This window comes from Chaetodon auriga, chromosome 11 (genome assembly GCF_051107435.1).
Source record: "Chaetodon auriga isolate fChaAug3 chromosome 11, fChaAug3.hap1, whole genome shotgun sequence".
Taxonomy (NCBI): Eukaryota; Metazoa; Chordata; class Actinopteri; order Chaetodontiformes; family Chaetodontidae; genus Chaetodon; species Chaetodon auriga.
This window is the reverse complement of record NC_135084.1, coordinates 16399501-16415806: the sequence shown is the minus strand read 5'-3', so window position 1 is coordinate 16415806 and position 16306 is coordinate 16399501. Positions and strand designations below refer to the sequence as shown.

Genomic DNA, 16306 nt, shown 5'->3' with positions numbered 1-16306 from the left:
TTTCCTTTAAATTGAAATTGTAGTATTTTGATCATTATTTGGGTGAAATGCAATATTTATGTACAGATCCATTTGTGTACCATAATGTACATGAATAAAACTTTTATTGTCTCTTAAGCTGGTGTTTAGTTTTGTTGTCTCTTAAGGTACAACACAGAGTTGCTCAGTGTTTTCAAACATGTCATCATACACCCAATGCTTTGTTGCTGGGTCACATATTAACAGAGCCATGACTCATTACAATAAACAGAGTTTTAAAAGGTTCCGTTTCATTTTCCTGGTAATGCTCCTCCTTATCTGCTCCCCAGCTGATGCAAGCCAACGCAAGAGTCATTTCCTCATTCGGCTGTCTTTCAGTGCACTTCAGAACAATAGGTTGACTGAGGTAGAAAAGTGTGAACCAAACTGGATGACACATAATGGCGCAATTTCTCTCATCCTCCAGGCAATCAGTATTTCAAATACATACACTCTTGTTGTATTAAAGACTAGCATTTTCTGTATCTGTTGAGCTCACAAGAAAACTTCATATTGACGCTCAAGTGAGGTTTCCTGCTCCATACTCAACTGATTAGTGGCATCTGCTGGTGTGTCAGAATACTACAACATAATGCACACTGCTCCAAAATGTAAAAAGTATCTTTAATACACTCTGATTCACAATTCTTTAAAAGTATTGCCTTTATCTTTATTATAAAAAGCACATAAGTTAACGCAATAGGCACAATAACACTGACCATTAGGACATTATCAGAAATTTGTATTCATTGCGGTTCTGTAGCACATCTTCAGTTCCTCTTGAAAAAAGAATCCAGAGTGCCAGTGCTTCCACCTTGAGATCGATGCCTTTTCGGTTGGGGTCCTGACTGGCCTCTGGTTTTTGTCTTTCCCCTGGAGGACTGGGCCATGCCTGCTGCTCCTACTCTAAGAGGAGAAGAAGAAGAGATGGTGGACGAAGAGGAAGGGATGTTTGCTGAACTTGTGGATGAAGAGAGTGAATTCTGGAGGTCCAGGGCAAAGTGGTAGTCATTGTGTTCAGGCATTTCCCAGACTAACACCTCCTGGCCACAGCGTTCACAGTTGAACAGGTCTTCTCTGGCCACAGTGGGGGGGTGGTGGTTTACCTCTAGATCAATGTCCACTTCATCCCGCAACTCTTCACGTAGCGACTGGTCAGATGTAAACTCTGAACTATTCTTGGTCTGGAGGCCAGACGCATCATTCACAGTGTCTTCAGAGTCTTCTTTATTGACAGGCCCAGGCCTTTGTCCCACATCAGGCAGTGTTGATGTTGAGGCCTGCAAGCTTCTTTCAAGGGTCTTCTTTTGGAAGAAGGAGGAAATGCCAGGATGGGGGCTCACTGAATCATTTTTAGGATGAGACAAAAGTGTTAAGGAAGAAACAGGGCCATTGGTATCTGTCTCCAACTGAGTATCAGAAGCAGAGGTTTTGTCAGAGGAGGAAGACGGGAGAATTCCTGAGGAGCCGACGTCATCATCCTCCTCGTCTTTTGTAACCTTCCGCCTTTGTTTCCCAGCTGCCTTTTGAAAGAAGGACTGGATGGTGCCAGGTTGTTTGCATGTGGAGTCGTTTTTCGGTTCAGAGGGTGGCTGAGTGCAGGGCTGAGTGGTGGAGAAAACACTCTGGGTTGAAGTGGCATCACTGGAAAGAAAGCCAGCAATCCCCCCTGCTGATGGAGCGCCACTGAATTTGCTTGCTGAGAGGTATAGCGAGGTGAGGGGTGGAGTCCTGGGGACATGATGTAAGACGGTGTCATACGGAAATTACACAGGATTCCTTCAACCACTAATGACTTGAAATATTTCATTGTTATTATATGCTGTAATTACCATGCTGCCTGGTGGTTTCCTGCTGTGTTGAGACTTTTGATGAGGGCAAAGCTGTCACTGGATAGTTTGGTCGCTTCGTACCGAACTAAAGCACAACAGCGAGAGAAGCTGCTCGACCTCTTATCTCCGAGCTGACGTACACCTACTGTCAACAATTTAGCCACTCGACCATTCTGTTGGATGATGAGAAATGACAGGCACTGATGTGAAACCCTGTAATATTCACAGTATATAACATCAATATGAAACCCAGTTGAGGAGATGGGTCGTACTGCAGTAATGAGGGAAAATAAAACATGACAACTATCGGCTTTTTCTCACCGCTTCTCTGTCCTTGGTCAGCCTCTCCTCCAGCTCAAGGGTCAGTTGATGAAGCCAATACTGTACCTACACAGAGGTTATTAGTAAAAGTAGTAAAAAGAAAAGGAAATGATGTAAAAGACTGCGCATTTGTTAACAGTATTACAAGAATGTGTGTTATGCCATCTTCCTTACACATCTAGGTAGGTCAACTACATTCTTTCAAAGTTCCATCACTCTCAGGGTCAATGTGAGACTAAAAACAAAAGACAGATCGAGCAATACTTTTAATACCCCAGTGTAACATAGACTGTACCTGCTCTTTTGTAGCCAGCGATGTCTTCCCAGGGAAGTTTTTACTGCAGCCGATGGATTTAGGAAGCTGTCTTGGTTTCACTGCTTCAAACTCAATCCCCCGACACAAGTCATACAGCCACTGGCTGCAAAGCAGAGAGGTTCAGTGGCAAATGTGGTTGGTGATTAAGTACAAATAAAATGCTCAGAGGTTAAATCCTGTTCATTTCTGGGGTGCTTTTATCAATCAGGTTTATCTTTATAGGGGAAACCCTTTAACTTTAAAAAATACTTGGCAGCTGATTGGATTGACCATCTGTCGATCACAGGCTAACTTCAACCTATCAAATCAATGACCATATGATGTAGTAGGACTTTTGCTGAGCCCAGCTGGGAGAACAGAAAACACACCATTCTTTGCTGTTCTTTGTTCTTTTTTCAACGATAAAATACTCTGTAGTTCTGAAATAAGTGATGCTAAAGCAGCATCTATGCTAACCTCTTTAGGAGCCACCATTGATTTTATTACTTTCACCTAAACCACGCCAGTAGCTGCCAGTAGTTCTTCACTGACGGGTCTAAAATAACTGCAGTTTGGCCACAGATGCACAGCATGAAGCCTGGCAAGATGGACTCTCAGCTTGCATGACCTTGTGTGATCCTGTGATCACGTGAATCCATCTGCCTCACAAAGTAAGAGAACCATTGCCCTGAGCTGTTTTTGAGCCTACTTTATAATCAAAAAGTCCACTGCACTTAAAATTAGGACAGTGTCTGACATATTAAATACAAACACTAAGCAAGACTTTTGTTTGCCAGTCATCTTATGACACTTGACTTCCGACAGAATATCTGGGTTGTCTTACCCTGTCTTTTCTCCAAAGTGCTGTCCCAGTTGGGCCTGAGAGAAGCGAGTCAGGTCTCCCATGTTCTCAATTCCCAGAGTTTCTGTAATGGAAACACCCAGCTTACCGCCCAGGTTACGGCTGCATGGGTGAAATGAGCAATATTACAGGACACTGTATTGTTAGTCAGCTTCTGTATTTACGCTTCTATCTCAGAATATGAGTGTAATTTGTGATGAGTAAATTCTTTATGAAGTAGTAATACTTTGAACTCACATCTTGCTGATGGGTAGAGAGCTGAAAAGCTCTGCCACAGAGTCCAAAGGCAGAACAGTTTGTCGGTTAGGTTTGTTCAGACCACAGGCTAGTTTGGCCAATACCTGCAAAATGTAGACAGTAAACTATGACCACAGCAAAGATAATTACTGCTTTTCTATGTACTGCACCAGCATTTATTTAAAAGAATAAAACAAAAGAGGTTTTCCTGCCTTATTGTGTGATATCCCTGCTGAACAGCGGAAACCTGTGTGCTTCTCCACGGCTGCCCTCATTTCCTCGACAATTAGCGCCCCCACAGTTAGCTGCAGTTCTGCAGAGCTCTGCTCCCCTAATGAAGGGACAGGCAAGGATGCCAGCCACTGTTGGAGACCTCTGGACCTCTGTTCCTCTGGGGACAAATACGACACTATTAGGGGTATGCATCCTATCACAGTTTTCAACTTTTCGACACCAGCTTCCTGTGTCCAGTGCTAAAACAACAAGTAATCGATGAGTTAGAAGTCTGCTTATAGCCTACCTTTGTCCAAGGCAACATCCTCTGCACATGCTTCCTGTTCCTGCAAACTTTGGGCGTACCCCTGGATGTAGGTCGTCCTCAGAAAGTGAGGCTCAGCTTTTGTGTCAGTCTTATTTTTCAGCCGCTGCTGGACTGCAGCAGTCAGATCCATGTAGGCCTCATCAATGCTTGCCCTCTCAATCACAGCAAAGCGAGACATCACCTCAATCACCTCCACACTCGCCTCCCTGTAACTGTAACACAGGGGTGAGTAGGTTATTTACTTTATAACTGTTAACGGGAGTGGAGGTATCAAAATATCCAATCAAAGAAAAATAAAAGTGTCACGGCACAATCAGAGCAATCGGGAATAGGTGTGGAGGTGTACATCACCAGCACTTACTGTGTCAGGTCTGCCTTGCCGTGAGACTCGCGCACGCGTGCTACCTTCAAATCCGGGCACAGCTTCTTTGCATCGTCCACCCACATGTTCCTGGTGACACCATGGGCCCTTGCCTCGTAGCTCACAGCTATGATACTAACAGAGAATGATATTTTAATTGAGAACCACGTTTCTATGCCATGTTTACAAACTGCGAAAACATGGAAACAGTAAGCGGGAGAGTAGCTGACACAGAGACAACAATTTAAATGGTCCATGCAACTGAGCACACACAAGCACAGTGAGGCGTCCGCTGTGGAAACACATGTCACTGTCTGATCATCGCATCGTCTGGGAAGGAGTCATCGACCAGACGTTAGCAAGCGCAGAAAGATAAAGGAGGCCGTTCACATCCAATGCCATCCTTGAGCAGAGCGAGAAAGGGTTTAGCATCCCTTCTAAGTTCCATAACTGGGTCATGTGATGACACCTGAGCAAGCTTCATCTACTGAGGAAGACTGTGAGACATTTGAATGGTGTGGAAAAGCTTGTTAGTGGGCATTCATTTCATATTTTCCTGCCAAACTACAACTTGAAGAATGAACTTTCACACTTAGGCCAAGTCATTCTGCTCAGTTATTTCCTGTTCTGTCTTTTATCTCATTCTGCAGCTCTTGATTTGAGTTATATTTTCTGATATCATTTACATTACTCTAATAATAGGCATCTACATCCTGGTATTTACTCTCCTACTGCCTTTCAATACAGCCGGGGTGCTTTAGCAATATGGAGTCGCTGTGATCATAATAGTAAAGCCTCACTAAACTAACTGGATACCAGCACAGAGCAAAGAGAGAAACAGCTTTTTGTGTCATTTCCTGATATCGTTGGACTCAAGAGTTTTACTAAATGCCGGTTTCCTGAAGGCATAGCAATCCTGCTATGTGGGACAGCCTCCTCGCTGAGCTGATTCAGTTGCCCCGATCAGAAAAAACATTATCTCTGTGTCAGAAACTCACCTGCCTCCTTTCCACGTCTTGTACTGGGCCACCACACAGGGCGTGTTCCTCAGGGCTGGGTTGAGCCGCTGTTCCACCTGCACGTAAAAGCAGTCCATGTCGACTAACGCCACCACTCTCTCCTTCCCGTACTCCATCACTGAAGAGGAGAGTCGGTCAGGGACGGTAAAATATACGGCCAATGGTTGGTGGAGATGTTAATTTACAGCCGTCACCAGAACAGGAAGGTCACAAAAATTAAATCGGGCGCCGAAATATGCGCCTCTTCCTGTTTCTTAATATTGCTCGAGCTATTCGAAGTTACATAAACACGTCATCAAAAAGCGACGAAGACAACAGCGACGGCCGACCATGACGTCAACGTCTGCGACGTGCAAACTCAAACAGGACATGACTAATTAAAACCCGAGATCAGAAAATTTAAAGGTTTATACACGTTTAAGCTTGGTTTGGAAGGGGCGGAAAGTGGTCCTGCCAGAGACAGTCTAGTTATATTCAAATCAACAAATTAATTATGCAGTAAGGCCGGAGACAACAAATATCTACGGCATAATGTAGTCTAAGATTAATGTCAAATTTCTAATTTATCCATCATGGGGCTCCCAAACGGGTAGTGGTCATGGTGTGCTCTACTCCACCATTGTTCATAATCAACATGTGGCAGCCCAGAAAAAAGTAAAATACACAACAAAATCAAATTTTCATTTGTACCACAGCAGCACTGTCATGGATTGTGTGCAGCATATGGTATGTGACTCATTTTAAACTCACATATGGAGCCCAATAATTTGTTCATAACTCATAACTCAGTTCTGTTGTTAGTCCAAAATTATTCAGCAGTCTCTCCTCTGTGCTTGTTTTTTCTCGTTGAACCAGCAAATGGAAGAGTGATCTGCAGCACACTAAAATATAATAAGTGCTAATGAATTGAAAAGATGGGAAAACATCCTGCAACTATGGCAACATTGATGAAGTCATTCTGATGTACACCTTATTTGAGACTTGGAATTTAGAGACTTGGATGTTACCTGCATATGTACATGAAAATGCTCTTTTGTCCCTGTTACGGCTGCCACCATTCTTGGGTGTGTTTTGTGTGTGTGCATGTGTCTTGTGTGTGTGTGAGTGGTTGCAGGTGAAGGGGTGTAGAAACCGGACTCCTCCTCAGGGACAGCTGTTGCCCCATCGCCTGCAAACTGTTATTTCCTGCGGTTACAAGAGTCGTCTCAGCCTGGCAGTCGGTGGCTGGCATCTTGCATGACAAGTCCTTTGTGCACGTACAAAAGCATTCTGTGATCTGTGGTAGTTTTTGTCCGAGCTTGTGCTCTTGATATTTTTGTTGCCACCAGACTCGAATTGAGCTAGATTAGAGGGGGATTGATTTTGCGCACACTAGTTTTCTGATTGTTAGCTTCACTAGGATTAGGGGTGCTCTTTCATTTTGTATTATGATTCTCGTTTTCACCTTTTTACTATAGGCCCCAATTAGGAGGGTTTTATTTCTATTTCTTTTTGTGTGAGAGGCAAAGTCTCATTTTTGAAGAGTTCTCTTTGGTTATTTCATTTGTTTGAAAAGCAGCCACCTGCTCTTTTCGTTTGTCTTAGCCTTTCGCCTTTTGTTGTACAAAACAATTTAAAACACTTGGATTGAAATAAATCACTAATTTCAATTACTTCCACCTGGTTGTTTTTTGTTACTTCCTTTCCGTCTAGCGAGCTGGGTCTTAACAGTCCCCCACAAACACATCCTTACAAGTCAGGAATTCAGGGGAGCAAAAATGGTGCAGGGGTGCTCTGTTGAGACTCACAAGGTAAATGTGATGTGGGGAAGGTGTAGCATGACTTTCACACACTGAGTCAGAGCAACAACAACAGTTTAGATGTGAACAAAAAGCTGTGAAGTGGCTTTGCAATTAAAAGATTAAGATAGTTACTAAATTAAACAAGATCCTCTGTATTTTTCTACTTTATCTGATCATCTAATTTTTTATTTAGAATCTCCAGTACATGCAGTATTCGATGGAGTAGGACAACCACAGGCTTTGCTTGGGTTGTGGTATAACATTGGGCATAATTAAGAAATGGCAGATTCAAATGCTGTGTGAAAGACAAGAAAATAATTCTGCTTTTTTGGTTAACAGTGTGACAAATGTGTGTTTTGACTATTACAACAAAGTGTCAGCCCTCATTATTTTACAAAATAAAAACTGAAAATTTTAAAACGTACATCTTCATAGCTGTTATTTTACCAAAAGCCTTTTATCATTTTTTGTTTTTACTTTGTAACTTAAGTTTTAACAGCTTGACGTGTACTCACGTAAAACAAAATGTAGGTCCATAATTATATGCGTCGTCATCAAACCAAATTAATGTTACTGCCTTAAAAGGAGGAGGAAGATTTCAACAGTTGCTTTTGCACATTTCAGAGCAGAGGAAGTAGATAACTGGTCAATGCATTGTGTTGCACGTGGCTTTGTCTGGCTCCGCTCTTGGTGACATGGCTGTTCATCTCAGACTTCTCCTCATCCTCACTGGACTCACAGGTCAGTCAGGGATCATCTACAGAGGTCGTGTACAGATGTTTAGTCTTTTTCTTGAGCCGTCATCATGTCAGATGAACAAGGCATGAGGAATTAGGTACAAAATGTCACATGTCATTCTTTAAATTTCAGTCAGATGAGTGACACCAGTTTGTCTTAAAATTATACATGATTTGGAGACAGTTACATAAAATCTAAAACAACAGTAAATGCAGTTTAATTTTCAGTGGGCAAGGAATATAACAGAAGAACATTGTTTTGTATACTGTAAGTGCAGTAAAATGTTGTATTTCTTCTTGTTGCAGGAATTCACAGCATAACTACAGTCAGTAAAGTGTCAGTAAAGAGTGGAAAATCAATCTCTATCCCGTGTCTCTATGACTCACAGTACACAAACCATGTGAAATACCTCTGTAAAGGATATTATTTTAGCTCCTGCTCATATGCAGTAAAAACAAACCAAAGAAATTCAAGAACGTTTTCAATCTCTGATGACAAAAACCAAAGAATCTTCACTGTGACCATAAATCATCTGACAGAGACAGACTCTGGTTATTACTGGTGTGCTGTGGAGATTAATGGAGGGGCAGATGTTGGGGAGTTTTTTCACCTGTCAGTCACCAGAGGTAAGAGCCCTTAAAGCATCTTTATTCAAATCCTTTGGGACATTTTAACAATTTTGCAGGAAAAACACAAAGGAAGGTCTCAGTTTTTGCTCTGGAGACTGTTTTTAATCTACCCATGATTTTTTATTGAATTTGTTTTAACTTAAGGTACACCCAGACTTTATGTGGATCGTCAGGAGATTAAAGCATTTATTGGAGACAAAATAACCATCAATTGTTTCCATCATAACTCTGGAGGAATGAAGTGGTGCAGGCTGGGCGGCTCCTGTGTGACAAAGTCGTCTGGATCAATAGATGGAATATCAGTGACCATCAATGTGGAGCCCCCCAATGTTTTTACTGTGACTATGAGTGGACTGAGGACAGAGAGCAGCGGCTGGTATTTGTGTGTCCAAGGAGACTTCCAGATGCCAGTGCATCTAACTGTTACTCAGAAACCGACCACGAGTGAGTACTACAATTATATTTGCTAAACAGTTTGATTTCATGTAAAAGAGCTAAAACAGATGCTGTCATTTTACTCTGCTTATCATTGTCTTCTTTTGGGTTATAGCCACAACTGCAACAACAACAACAACAACAACACTTATAACCACCACTCCTAAACTTGTGACTCTCACCGCTGGTTTTATCAACACATCAACCAATGTTCAAGGGGAACAGCAACGGTCAGGCGGCTTTGCATTAACAAACAGTGTTCAGCCAAATGTGGCCATTTTGTGGTTGAATAAAACAAAAGTTGTGAAGTAATCTATCTGTACATTTTTATGGATTATATGATTCTAAAAAAAAGACAGATTAGTAATAACTAAGGTACCCAATTGCTGAGTTGTAGTTTATGAGAAGGACAATGATTAGAATTTGAATTAACATGTTTGAAGAAGAGCATTTTGGTTATCCTAATTATTTTGCATTGTATGCTTTTATTTACTTGTGCTGCAGTGTTTCACTTGACCTAAAGAGCCTCATCATTCCTTTGAGCTTGTTGATCATCACTGTAATGGTGGCCTTGTCCATCTGGTTTATGCTGAAAAAGTGCAGTAAGTCTTGATGAATTAAATTCATAACAAATATGCTTGTAATTTTTAAATACACATGATTGTGTATGCACAGAGTAAAAGGAGTTTTACTGTTTCACCTTTAGAGGAGACCAAAAAAGCATCATCAGCCATGACAGAGGTAAGATGCAGTTATTTATTTCCCAATATCTCACAAAGATGTCTACAAGGAGTTTAAAAGCAGAAGTGTGAGAGTGATCATTTGTTTACGTGACAAATGATGTGTAAAGGTTTCAGAGAAGGTGTTGTGACTTTGCAGAAGTTCTGCAGAACTACGCTGTAGATCAAATAGAGGTTACATTACTTATTATCAGATAGAGGCTGAACTGAGCAGGCATGTGATCACAAAGTGTTCTTCATATCATGACTTTCCTTAAAAAGTAATATGTGAAAATCACTCATTTGACGATTTGAACATGTGTAATGACATTAGCTAATATTGTTCTATTGTAAATACAGTTTTGTTGAAACTGCATGAAAGCTAAATGAGAGGGTGAGAAAATAATTGGTTTTACTTTCAGTCCATTGACATTTGATTTGCTCCTTCAACACAGGCTGAAGAGGAAGTAACTTACAGTAGTATTGACCACATGAAAACTTCAAGACAGGTAATCCATAACTCCAGAAGTGGTGTATACAGCCAGGATAGGTTGCATGGTTGTACCATTGAAGAACATATTTTTTTTGCTATTAGATAACACACACATGCAGTTTTGTCATGGATTTTTGTTATTAAGAGAAAACAAAATCCAATGTTTTCCTGGTAAGCGGCAAACCCCCCCCCCCAAAGCACAATACAAGTACACTGAAGAACACATAAGTGCACTCAAATATAAAATCTTATTTCACCATTCACAACGGTCGCTGTACTGAAATGAATCAAAAACAGAAAGTGATCATCTCATTCATGTCTCACCGTCCTCTTGCAGAAATCATATGCTCAGACTGATGTGGATGTGGTGTACAGTTCTGTGGTTACCATGAGGCAGAAAAGTATACGAAAGGTAAATATCATTAGAACCAGGTCTCGTGCTGATTGTCACATACTGTTGTTAAGTCGCTTCTTACATTTTGTTATATTTTCCTGATATGAATTTTCTTACTTCTTTTTTTCCCCAGCAGGTTGAAGCAAATGATGAGAGTGTTGTGTACAGCACATTGGCTTAGCAGCAGCAAAGCTCAGGACATTACCTCTATTTGTCTGTGTTTGGTTATTGTTGGACGACTCTTTGTGAAGGAGTGTCCCAATTTGTTGTCTGTGTTTCTGTAATTTGGTTGTGCAGTAACTTCTCTCTACTTTGTCGTCTTCTGCGTTTCTAAGAAGCCCTGCCTTGTTTGTTTAAGTGTTGACAATACCGCTGACAACACAAATCTTGGGTTATGAACTCTTGCATTAATTACTGTACTGGGCCTAGAGAAGATACAGTTAATTAACAGTAGCTAAAACCTCCCATTAGCTATTAGGACGCCGACTAATGCCTGACCTCCCTCCACTCCTCTCCTGCTTCATCCCTCCCCTGTCCCCTCCTGAACCCTGAACCCTGTCTTTGTTGTTCCCAGAATGTAAACTGAGTGTAAATCAGCTCAGTACTGTTTTCTCTGTCTTCAAACTGGCCTCTGTTTCTATCTTGATCAACAAATTTTTACCCCTTATCCCCCTGCATACGACATTTTCACAAATCTACATTTTACCACTGTGCCTGATTACTTAATTCATTTTTTTTTTTTTTTATCAATGATCAACAGGATCTGTAGTGGATGCCAGATACTGTGGAGAATATCCACTCATCAGATGATGGATGAATGGGCTACTTACTGTGTGCGATGCTCACTTGTAAATACACACCTAAAGCACCATGTGGCTGCACGCACTATTGACTTCATCAACCAGCTTCTGTAATTCAGCTGCCTTTAGTGGAACAACGATTGTAACAGATAAAGCTGCATGTCCTTCCTGTTTCTTTTATCTTAAGAGCCTGTTGATGACATAGATTACTTTGAATAACAACACTCACTCCATATCTATCCAGGCACTTAAGCATAATTTAGCTCCCTGTCTGGTTTTAGCGTCAATCTTAAAAAATCATTGTTATTTATTTTATTTTGTTATTAAATACTCAAGTAAGGTAAAAGTACCTCAGATTAAGTACAAAGCTTGGGTAAATGTGCTTTGTTACTTTCCACCACTGTTCCTCACCAGGCCTCAATTTACTCGGGTGCTCCAGTTAAGTTATCCCACTTATCAGCATTTCAGACACTTATGCATAGACATCTTTGCCCCACTGAGCAGTGTGGACCAGTGTGAGCAGTGTGTCAAGTGTGGACCAAGGACCTTGATCAGTACATTGGTGTGGTGTGGTGTTTTATTATTTGGTCTTCAGTTGCTGATGCTTCAAAGCATCCTGACCAGCAGATGATACACCTCAGTCTTTTCTTGTTGTTTTTCTTGTTTGTCTGTTTGTTTGTTTGTTTCTAGCTTATGTGGTTCCCTTTTGCTGTGTTAATGTAAATTAATAAAGCAGTTGATCACAATTTCTTTTGCATATTAAAGAAAACTTGGTGAATTAATTAGAAAATGTGTACAGAAGTCTGTTAGTGCCCTAGTTAATAAGGTTGATTTTATTATGCTTCTCATCCTGACTGGATCCACAGGTAAATCACAGGGATTGACTTAACCCACTGTGGGTGATTGATGAGAACCACGCAAATATGTTTCAGTTCCAGTGAGTTTATTTTGACCACACCGTATTGTTTCTGCACAATTGTCTGATGAATCAGCATTTCTGACTAAAATGAACCTAATCAGGTAAGAATGCACAAGCCTCCAATGTGCAATGTAGTACAAAACTGTGTAAAACAATGTACATAGTCGCTCTGATGTCACCAGGCATTGTGAAGCTCAGTGACCGTGGCCATCACCACCGTGGCAGTGCCTGTCTCCACCAAACTCCAGGCTAATCCAAAAGTGGGCAGAGAGGTGGAGTGTGGGTGGAGTTGAGGGGGGCTGAATGAAGCCTGGTTGCTGAAACCTAGCAGCTAGCTCTCACTCAAAGCAGCCACACCCATAATTATGTATAACATTAAGCTTTAATATAATTCAAATGACTGACATATAAAAAAAACACCCTCTTACACTCATGAACAAGCAAACTGGTATAAGAGACCACAACCATTGTTTGCACCAGGCTGTAAACATGTTTAATTCTGCTGCAAAGTTTGGTATTTTCATATGGGGGTCTATGAGGATTGACTTGCCAGTGAAGCCAGCATCAAGTGGCCATTCAAGGAACTGCACTTTTTGGCACTTTGTGTTGGCTTCATTTTTCAGCCCTGGAGGTCGACACTGGGCCTGAAGAATGCAGAAAAAGCAGAGAATGGATTACAAATGTATTAACAGACATCTGTTGAACGGTGCATTCACTGTTCAAAAGCAGATTTATCTCCATTAGCAATGCAGCACTGCCCTCCACTGGCCAATGGAGTACTCTGTGCCGTAGGGGCATCCAAGGGGGTAGTTTTTATTCATTCATCTATTGAGCAAGAGGCAGCTAATGACCACAAAGATTACAGAGATGGCTAAATCTGAAACATCTTTTCATCAAAGGCGTCATGTTGCCTTTTTGCCACGCACATTAATAGTAGCTCAACACTCTAACTGCATCGATATTTACATCATCTGACTAACCAATGGAAGGTAACTTCCTTACAACAGCAGGAAGACAGACCTGAACAGTTGCTATTACGAAAATTAGGAAGTAGATGATCAGTCCTGTAGTACATTGGCTTGTGTTGTGTTCTCCTCTCACTCCCCGACATGGCTGTTCATCTCAGCTTCTTTCTCATCCTCACTGGACTCACAGGTAAGACACAAGAATCATTTTATGTTTCTGTGTCTTGTGCTTCTAATGGTCCTAATGGTCATAAGATGATAATAAGAACGACTGTCAGACGAGTAATATCTTCCAGTTTTTATTCCACATAGATTTTGAAGACTATATTTAGCTTAACGTGAAAAAGCAACTAATGTGAACATCTACAATAAGCAGGTCATGTGAAGGAATAATATTGTTAGTATGTCACTTAAAATGCTGTATTTGTTCTTGTTGCAGGAATTCACAGCATAACTACAGTCAGTAAAGTGTCAGTAAAGAGTGGAAAATCAATCTATATCCCGTGTCTCTATGGTTCACAGTACACAAACTATGTGAAATACCTCTGTAAAGGATATTATTTTAGCTCCTGCTCATATAAAGCTAAAACAAACCAAAGAAATTCAAGAACGTTTTCAATCTCTGATGACAAAAACCAAAGAATCTTCACTGTGACCATAAATCATCTGACAGAGACAGACTCTGGTTATTACTGGTGTGCTGTGGAGATTAATGGAGGGCCAGATGTTGGGGAGTTTTTTCACCTGTCAGTCACCAGAGGTAAGAGCCCTTAAAGCATCTTTATTCAAATCCTTTGGGACATTTTAACAATTTTGCAGGAAAAACACAAAGGAAGGTCTCAGTTTTTGCTCTGGAGACTCTGTTTTTAATCTACCCATTATTTTTTATTGAATTTATTTTCCCTTAAGGTACACCCAGACTTTATGTGTATCATCAGGAGATTAAAGCATTTATTGGAGACAAAATAACCATCAATTGTTTCCGTCATGACTCTGGAAGAATGAAGTGGTGCAGGCTGGGCGGCTCCTGTGTGACAAAGTCGTCTGGATCAATAGATGGAATATCAGTGACCATCAATGTGGAGCCCCCCAATGTTTTTACTGTGACTATGAGTGGACTGAGGACAGAGAGCAGCGGCTGGTATTTGTGTGTCCAAGGAGACTTCCAGATGCCAGTGCATCTAACTGTTACTCAGAAACCGACCACGAGTGAGTACTACAATTATATTTGCTAAACAATTTGATTTCATATAAAAGAGCTAAAACAGACGTTGTCATTTTACTCTGCTTATCATTGTCTTCTTTTGGATTATAGCCACAATTGCAACAACAACAACAACAACAACAACAACAACAACACTTATAACCACCACTCCTAAACTTGCGACTCTCACCGCTGGTTTTACCAACACATCAACCAATGTTCAAGGGGAACAGCAACGGTCAGGCGGCTTTGCCTTGACAAACACTGTTCAGCCAAATGTGGCCATTTTGTGGTTGAATAAAACAAAAGTTGTGAAGGAATCTATCTGTACATTTTTATGTATAATATAATTTTTAAAAAAAGACTGATTAGTAATAACCAAGGTACCCGATTGTGCTGAGTTGTAGTTTATGAGAAGGGCAATGATTAGAATTTGAATTAACATGTTTGAAGAAGAGCATTTTGGTTATCCTAATTATTTTGCATTGTATGCTTTTATTTATTTGTGCTGCAGTGTTTCACTTGACCTAAAGAGCCTCATCATTCCTTTGAGCTTGTTGATCATCACTGTAATGGTGGCCTTGTCCATCTGGTTTATGCTGAAAAAGTGCAGTAAGTCTTGATGAATTCAATTCATAACAAATATGCTTGTAATTTTAAATACATACTATTGCGCATGCACAGAGTAAAAGGAGTTTTACTGTTTCACCTTTAGAGCAGACCAATGAAGCATCATCAGCCGTGACAGAGGTAAGATGCAGTTATTTATTTCCCAATGTCTCACAAAGATGTCTACAAGGAGTTTAAAAGCAGAAGTGTGAGAGTGATCATTTGTTTACGTGACAAATGATGTGTAAAGGTTTCAGAGAAGGTGTTGTGACTTTGCAGAAGTTCTGCAGAACTACGCTGGAGATCAAATAGAGGTTACATAACTAATTATCAGATAGAGGCTGAACTGAGCAGGCATGTGATCACAAAGTGTTCTTCATATCATGACTTTCCTTAAAAAGTAATATGTGAAAATCACTCATTTGACGATTTGAACATATGTAATGACATTAGCTAATATTATTCTATTGTAAATACAGTTTTGTTGAAACTGCATGAAAGCTAAATGAGAGGGTGAGAAAATAATTGGTTTTACTTTCAGTCCATTGACATTTGATTTGCTCCTTCAACACAGGCTGAAGAGGAAGTAACTTACAGTAGTATTGACCACATGAAAACTTCAAGACAGGTAATCCATAACTCCAGAAGTGGTGTATACAGCCAGGATAGGTTGCATGGTTGTACCATTGAAGAACATATTTTTTTTGCTATTAGATAACACACACATGCAGATTTGTCATGGATTTTTGTTATTAAGAGAAAACAAAATCCAATGTTTTCCAGGTAAGCGGCAACCCCCCCAAAAACGGCCGCTGTACTGAAATGAATCAAAAACAGAAAGTGATCATCTCATTCGTGTCTCACCGTCCTCTTGCAGAAATCATATGCTCAGACTGATGTGGATGTGGTGTACAGTTCTGTGGTTACCATGAGGCAGAAAAGTATACGAAAGGTAAATATCATTAGAACCAGGTCTCGTGCTGATTGTCACATACTGTTGTTAAGTCGCTTCTTACATTTTGTTATATTTTCCTGATACTAATTTTCTTACTTCTTTTTTTCCCCAGCAGGTTGAAGCAAATGATGAGAGTGTTGTGTACAGCACATTGGCTTAGCAGCAGCAAAGCTCAGGAC

General features: G+C 40.6%; 3 protein-coding genes and 1 long non-coding RNA gene across 4 annotated transcripts; 3 read left to right on the top strand and 1 right to left on the bottom strand.

Moving 5' to 3' along the window:
- Positions 1 to 89: 89 nt before the first annotated feature.
- Positions 90 to 5799, bottom strand: polh (polymerase (DNA directed), eta). The gene is made up of 10 exons (XM_076743239.1): positions 5466 to 5799; positions 4468 to 4602; positions 4086 to 4318; positions 3778 to 3956; positions 3566 to 3669; positions 3311 to 3430; positions 2467 to 2590; positions 2172 to 2237; positions 1851 to 2023; positions 90 to 1749 (listed from the first exon to the last, which is right to left on the bottom strand). The coding sequence occupies exons 1-10, from the start codon at positions 5600 to 5602 to the stop codon at positions 789 to 791; spliced, it is 2232 nt and encodes a 743-aa protein (XP_076599354.1). The 5' UTR covers positions 5603 to 5799; the 3' UTR covers positions 90 to 788.
- Positions 5800 to 7962: 2163 nt separating this feature from the next.
- LOC143328324 (polymeric immunoglobulin receptor-like) lies at positions 7963 to 10856 on the top strand. Its single transcript, XM_076743398.1, has 8 exons — positions 7963 to 8008; positions 8311 to 8631; positions 8779 to 9078; positions 9185 to 9299; positions 9574 to 9628; positions 9745 to 9810; positions 10619 to 10693; positions 10812 to 10856. The coding sequence occupies exons 1-8, from the start codon at positions 7963 to 7965 to the stop codon at positions 10854 to 10856; spliced, it is 1023 nt and encodes a 340-aa protein (XP_076599513.1).
- A 2647-nt stretch (positions 10857 to 13503) lies between these two features.
- LOC143328323 (CMRF35-like molecule 5) lies at positions 13504 to 14594 on the top strand. The gene is made up of 3 exons (XM_076743397.1): positions 13504 to 13549; positions 13799 to 14119; positions 14269 to 14594. Exons 1-3 carry the CDS (start codon positions 13504 to 13506, stop codon positions 14592 to 14594), a joined length of 693 nt encoding a protein of 230 aa, XP_076599512.1.
- Positions 14595 to 15041: 447 nt separating this feature from the next.
- On the top strand, positions 15042 to 16306 carry LOC143327872 (uncharacterized). Its single transcript, XR_013077763.1, has 5 exons — positions 15042 to 15175; positions 15279 to 15313; positions 15747 to 15800; positions 16050 to 16124; positions 16240 to 16306. It is a non-coding gene; the product is annotated as an uncharacterized LOC143327872 (long non-coding RNA).

What these genes read in the sequence shown, in the direction of transcription:
- polh (XM_076743239.1), bottom strand. Translation starts at nt 5,602, where the DNA reads ATGGAGTACGGGAAGGAGAGAGTGGTGGCGTTAGTCGACATGGACTGC. An exon ending in TCTCTACCCATCAGCAAGAT is followed by an intron (nt 3,431 to 3,565) that starts GTGAGTTCAAAG and finishes TCACCCATGCAG; the next exon opens with CCGTAACCTGGGCGGTAAGC. An exon ending in TGACCAAGGACAGAGAAGCG is followed by an intron (nt 2,024 to 2,171) that starts GTGAGAAAAAGC and finishes ATCATCCAACAG; the next exon opens with AATGGTCGAGTGGCTAAATT.
- LOC143328324 (XM_076743398.1), top strand. Translation starts at nt 7,963, where the DNA reads ATGGCTGTTCATCTCAGACTTCTCCTCATCCTCACTGGACTCACAG. An exon ending in GTTCAAGGGGAACAGCAACG is followed by an intron (nt 9,300 to 9,573) that starts GTCAGGCGGCTT and finishes CTTGTGCTGCAG; the next exon opens with TGTTTCACTTGACCTAAAGA. An exon ending in GGCAGAAAAGTATACGAAAG is followed by an intron (nt 10,694 to 10,811) that starts GTAAATATCATT and finishes TTTCCCCAGCAG; the next exon opens with GTTGAAGCAAATGATGAGAG.
- LOC143328323 (XM_076743397.1), top strand. Translation starts at nt 13,504, where the DNA reads ATGGCTGTTCATCTCAGCTTCTTTCTCATCCTCACTGGACTCACAG. An exon ending in CATCCTCACTGGACTCACAG is followed by an intron (nt 13,550 to 13,798) that starts GTAAGACACAAG and finishes TTCTTGTTGCAG; the next exon opens with GAATTCACAGCATAACTACA. An exon ending in TCACCTGTCAGTCACCAGAG is followed by an intron (nt 14,120 to 14,268) that starts GTAAGAGCCCTT and finishes TTTTCCCTTAAG; the next exon opens with GTACACCCAGACTTTATGTG.